The sequence below is a fragment of the Cervus elaphus genome, chromosome 22 (genome assembly GCF_910594005.1).
Source record: "Cervus elaphus chromosome 22, mCerEla1.1, whole genome shotgun sequence".
NCBI classification, from domain to species: domain Eukaryota; kingdom Metazoa; phylum Chordata; class Mammalia; order Artiodactyla; family Cervidae; genus Cervus; species Cervus elaphus.
The window spans coordinates 12,625,635-12,631,634 of record NC_057836.1 but is presented as its reverse complement, the minus strand read 5'-3'; the positions used below and the strand labels follow the sequence as shown (position 1 = coordinate 12,631,634).

At 55.5% G+C, this 6,000-nt stretch overlaps 1 protein-coding gene across 2 annotated transcripts in view; it reads left to right on the top strand.

The window, feature by feature from the left end:
- The first annotated feature begins 1,324 nt into the window (after positions 1-1,324).
- The window catches only part of B4GALNT3 (beta-1,4-N-acetyl-galactosaminyltransferase 3), a 99,014-nt gene continuing 94,338 nt past the window's right edge, over positions 1,325-6,000 (top strand). The window contains exon 1 of one of the 2 annotated variants that reach the window (XM_043881523.1): positions 1,325-2,224. In XM_043881523.1, coding sequence (XP_043737458.1) covers positions 2,056-2,224 — 169 coding nt within the window. In that variant the 5' untranslated portion in view covers positions 1,325-2,055. The remainder of the gene's footprint in view (positions 2,225-6,000) is intronic. The other variant, XM_043881522.1, reaches the window with a different exon arrangement.

Here is a 6,000-nt window from a genome sequence, read left to right as displayed (position 1 = left end):
GGAGGGCCAAACTTTAAGGAGAGAATCATGGGGCTGCCACCAGTTTTCATGACAAAATCCTGAAAGTGATTCAGCCTAATATCCAGGGCGGTTGCCCCAGTGAGAGAGAGACTTCACATGCAGGGATCCTGGTCATCTCCCTCCTGCCTCGGCCAAGCTTCTACACTCTGGGTGCTCCTGTCTTGGTCTCCTGGAGAGGAAGAAGGGGTGGCAAGTGTCCGTATCTGTGGTCTGGACCTTCACAGAGACATTCCCCTGAGGCTACTGGTACAGAATTGTCCTCCAGACTCACCTTTGGCTAAAGAACTACATGGAGTTCTGGGGATGTTCGCTCCTGGTGCTGCCTTGGTCCTCAAATGGTACCAATGGTACTGAGTGCTAAATGGATGCCGTGCTGTATCCTAAGCATGCACAGTTCCCACTTTTGAAGGCTTACAGCGAAGGTGGAAGACAAATTGTTGTTGATCAGTCGTTAAGTCATGTCCGACTGTTTGCGATCCCTTGGACTGTAGCACACCAGGCTTCCCTGCCCTTCACTATCTTCCAGAGTTTGCTCAAACTCATATCCATTGAGTCGATGATTCAAGGACTCAATCTTGGAAGACAAGACTCAAACTCAAAAGAAGTGTGTACCTATCAGTGAATGGCTATGTATCATGCAGGCAATTGTGTTAAAGCTCCAAGGAGGGTGGGGTTACTCAGGACTGGGCTGGTCCAAGAAAACTTCATAGACCTGAAATGGACCTTGGAGTAGGAGTCAGACCTGACCAACTGGAAAAGAAAATGTCTGGGAGGCAGTGAATAGGCTCTAATTTTAGCTGGAGCAGCTTTCATATGGTCTTAAGAAGTTGGACGAGATTTTGGAAGGCCTTGAATTCTGCACTTTAATTCATAGCCGTTAGACATTTCTGAGCAGGTGTAAAGGAGTTTTATAAGGACGATCTGGTGGTAGTGGAGAAGATGGGGGGGGGGGGGCGGTGCAAGTGGGGAATCTGGAGTTAAGCGCTAGTTAGAAAGTTACAATAGTCCAGTGAAGCCTGTGGGACAGTGCGACATCCAGCTACTCTCAGTAGTAACCTAGAGAAGGGGATCGGCACTCAATTATGTGAGCTTCTGTCTTTGAGCAGTATTTTGCATGTAGTTCATTTGGCTTTAAAATATCTAGGAAGGCTTGTAATCCTCCACTTTCTCTATAGTCTCCTGAGTGTCCTCCCCAGGAGAAAAATGGAAAAAGAAAACTGCACTGTTCCTTTAGATAGTCCACTCTGCCCCTCTGAACTCTTAACCCTCATTTAAATAAGAGGATAAAATTTTACCTTCCTGGAGGAATATCTTGATGAAGTTTTTAATTCAAGGAGTGAGTTTCCTTTTGCTTTTTTGTTTTTTGACTTGTAATTTTTTCCTCAGAACCCTCCAACATCCACTCTCACACCAAGCTCTGTCATCCTAGTCAGAACTGCTTGGGGTCACCCTGGGGGCTGTGTAGCTCTCCTAGGGCCTCTTGGAGATGTGCTGGGAGAGGGGACCGCGGCTGAACGAAGGGGCCCTGGCTCCCGCACTCCGATGTCCACTCTAAGGCAGGAACAGGGTCGCTGCAGGCCACGAAACGCCCCCAGACGAAGCCTCCCCGCGCGCCCCCGCGCCCCGCGTGTGCCCAGTCCGACACCACTTGCACTTTGGGAGCAAACCTGCCGGGTCTCCGTCCCGCGCAGAGTTTGGATCACAACTGCCCGCTGCGCCCCACGCACCCCGATCTGCGGAGGCGCCGGGGAGTGACCAGCAAGGCGGGAGCAGCAGTCCCCCTCCCGCCGCTTCTCGGGGGCGGGGCCCCCCTGTGGCCGGGGGCGGGGCCGGGTCGGGGGCGGGGCAGGTGGGTCGCGGGCGGGGGCGCGGGGCGGGGCGGCGCACCTGGGGAACCTCCTCGTGGGCAGAGCGAGGTCTGGCGGCTGCAAGCCCACAGCCCGCGTGGGCAGGAGCCGGGGGCCGGGGCGGGCGGCCGGGGCGCGGCGCGGCGCTGAGCGAGCGGGCGGGCAGGCGGGCCGGGGGCGCGGGGCCATGGGGGGCCCCCGGGCCGCGCGGCTCCGGCTGCTCCTGCGCCCGGTCAAGCTGCTGCGGAGGCGCTTCCGGCTGCTGCTGCTGCTCGCCTTGGTGTCCGTGGGGCTCTGGACTCTTTATCTGGAACTGGCGGCGTCAGCCCAGGTCGGCGGGAACCCCCTGAACCGCAGTGAGTAGCGCCGGGGCGCGCGGTGGGGAGGGGCAGGGCCGGCGGCCCCCGCCTGGGAGTCGTCCCCCCCATCGCGGACCGGGTGTCCACTCGCGGGGTCCCCAGGTGCCGGGCGCCAGTGGGACCCGGGTCACCCCGGCGGCGCTGGGCTCGCAGACCCGCTACCGGAGACACGCGTCCACGCGGGCTGGGTCCATGTCCCTCTGGGTCCCTCGGCCGCCTCCGCCAGGCCGCGCGCTCCTGTCTGCGGGGCCCAGACTTTGCTCCCTGCCGTGTCTCCACGGCTCGCTGGGTTCGCTCCCCAGGTGCGTTTTCGGGGCGGTTGGGAGGGGGTTCTTTAACGATAAGGCCGAGAGCCACCCTCCTCTCCCCCCTCCCCCCGCCACCTTCCCACAGGCCACTCCCCTCCCAGCCCCTTCCTCTTCCTCCAGTCGCCCACCTCCCGCTGAGTGGCCCCCTCTCGGAGTCCTGACCGCGCACTGTCCCCACACAGCGGGTTGTCTGCAGCCCCCAGACCACCCTGCAGAATGGGCTGAACCCCGGACCCCGGTCAGGGCGCAGTGGGCAGCTCCGTGGACCGGACGGTGGGTGGATTCCTACTCTTCCTAGGGAGCCAGAGCCACTTAATTTTTCTGTGCCTCGGCTTCTTCCTAGGAAAACGGGAGAGGATTGTCTTGAGAGAGAGCTTTGCTTCCACAGGCATGGCTAGCCGAGGCGATTTTCAGTTTACTACTGATGGAGTGAAGTAAAAATCCTCAGTGTCAGGACTGTGTGAAAGGTCACTGTCACAGTTGGGATAAAGAGAATCTTCCAGAACTACCAGGTGTCCTTCCCGGGGCTGAAGGGTGGAGGTTTATAATCCCAGAATGTTGTCTGGAATTCTAGATAAACATTCCCCCCATTCAGGAAACCAGAGGAGCCGCTGGTTCTGAAGCTCTGCTGAGAAGATGCTCTGAGTTCTTGTGTCAGCTGCTCTCCCCCGGGTTGGGCGTGGTGCTTTGCCTCCTCTTGTGGCCAAAGACAGGGAATTACTCGGGTCAGTAATTGAGCCGCTTCAGGATCGAGATAGATACTTGTGGCAGAACCTCTGCCTCTGTGGCTGTGGAAATATTTCTGGCTGTGGTGAGGAGACTGGGGTTCCATCCCTGATTCTGCTGCTAACGAGTTGGGGAATCCAGGGGCAGGTGGCTGCTGCTCAGGCCCAACGGGGAAGTTGGTCCCTTTCCGTGTGGGCAGTCAGATTGTGTGATCTCTCGCCTGAGCATTGCTGGGGTCTGGGCGCTCCGAACGGCATGAGGAAGGGTCTTCCCAGTCAGGTCCATGGCTCTAAGGAGGAGGGTGCTTCCCTCTGAAGACCGGTCTGCCGTCCCGCAGCTGGTCTTCCCTCCCCAAGCCTCGCTCTTCCCTCTGAAGGACAGAGTGGGTGGACACTCCCAGACCCATGGCCACTCAGACCAACCCACGTGGGTGAGCCCGGGTGAAGTGTGGGTGGGTGGGAGGTCCGGTTGAGATCTGCCTTCTCTCCTCCTTGGGACACTCCCTCTTAGTGTGGCCACCATCTTGTCAAACGTGGGAGCCTGTGGGGTCCTCTGCACAGATTAAAACCAGAGGGGAAGGCTGTTGCTTGGTGACCTGAGGTGAATGGCCTCCCTTTCCGCTCCCCCACCCTGTTTCCCTCAAGAGCACTTTCTCCTCAGAGAGCTGGGGTGCCATAGTCATACTCTCTCACACCTGCTCCCAACCTCTGTCTCCTGTCTGCTGCCTCATCCTTCGCCATCCGAAGTTCCTGGGTCTGTTTGCTTTCCCTTCTCGATGCACCGTCACTCTCTGCCTGGGTTTCCTTATTCTTTGTTTCCTTTTCCAAACTGACCCTTCTCCAAAGGAATGTCCCCAGCTTCCTACTCCACAGTCAGCTTTCCGCTTCTCTAACCCTCGTCTTTAAGGGTCCTCGGGGGTCCAAGCCTCTCCTTACCGACTCAGTGGACGTGAGTTTGAGCAAACTCCGGGAGAAGGTGAAGGACAGGGAAGCCTGGCATGCTGCAGTCCATGGGGTCACAAAGAGTCGGACACGACTTAGCCACTGAACATCGAGCCTCTTCTCAGCCTCTTGGAACTCCTCAAGGCCACCTGCTGTCAGGGTGGCTTTTCATTCCGGGCTGTCCCATCATATTCTACTCTTTTCTTCTTCTTTTAAAAGTTATTTATTTATTTATTTTTGGCCATGCTGCGTTTTCATTGCTGCGTGAGGACTTTCTCTATTTGTGATGAGCAGGGGCTACTCTGTTGTTGGGCACAGGCTTCTCCTTGCAGTGGCTTCTCTTGCTGCGGAGCATGGGCTCTAGGGCTAGGGAGCTCAGTAGTTGTGGCTCTCAGGCTCTAGAGCACCAGCGCAGGCTCAATAGTTATGGCTCCTGGGCTTAGCTGCTCCGGGGCATGTGGGATCTTCCCGGACCAGGGATTGAACCCGTGTCCCCTGCACTGGCAGGCAGATTCCTATCAAGTATACCACCAGGGAAGTCCTCTACTCTTTTCTGATTTCCTGTTGGAATGAGATTTTTAGACAGTGGCTGTGATTTCTGGCTCCCTGACTCCCGTCATTTGTCTTTAAGAAGCCGAGACACCAGGCATTAAGGTCTTCTCTTGTCTTCTAGGTCTTGCTCCCAGCTGTTCCTCTGGAGGGAGAGTGGGGGAGGAGGACTTGGGAAGCAGAAGGGTGGGAAGAGGGCTGCAGGCCTTCCTCGCTATATACCCTGGCACACAGCAGCAACCGGAACCCCATCTTGACCACCCTGCCTCCCTCTAGCAGTCCTGCCAACTCACCCCACCACCAGCCTTCCTGTCATCTGTAAGGCCAGCCTCCATTACCAGGAACCTTTCATTTGCCTGTCCCCGTGTGGCTGCCGCCCTGATCTGGCACTGGGAGAAGTGTGGGGAGAGATGGCAGTTAACAGACTCCAGGGTGGTAAGGTAATGACAGGGAGCATGCTTCCTGCTGCTTCTCGGAGTAACCCCATAGTTTGACATGGGCGATGTGCAATTTGAGCTTCATATTAGAAAAAGATACGCCACATGGGGAGTATCCAAAATCGTTCACAAATATAAAAATGGGTTCCTTAAACAAAAGACAGAGAGCTGTTCACTCCTCATTTAAACAAATATTTGTTCAGCACATAGCTCGAGCAGGGCATTATGCTCAGTCACTTAGATGTGGTGATGACTCCGTTATGGTTTCTGTCTCTCACAGCTTTCCCTCTTGGAGGGCAGTTCGGGTGCATGTGTGAAAATAATCACAGTATGAGACAACCATCATGTTTTACATGGGTAGAACCTACCTGTTGCTGTGACACTTGTGAAAATGAGACATGGCTCTTTGAACTAGTAATTCTTGGAAGTGGTGACATTTCAGGAGAACTTGAGGAGTTGGTAAGACTTTAGCAGATGTAGAAAGAGAACGATGTTCCAGGCAGAGAGGTCAGCAGAAGCCCAGACCAAGAGTCAAGAAGTTCGCGTTTGGGAGTGTTGGGTGTCTGGGTTTAGTGAAGGAGAATGGTGCCAGATTAGGGAAGACTTTTAACAACCTTAAAGGGTGGTGTTTATTCAGTAGATAAGAAAACATTTCAAAGTTTTATAACAGAATAGGAGCAGGAAAGGAAATAGTGAAACTGTTTAAGAAGACTGTACTTTGCTGTGGACAGTGGTGCTGGGTTGGGGTGGAAGTTTCCATGCTGTGGCTGCATTGGCCTTTAGCTGTTGGGTCATGGAGCTCCACTGGGGAC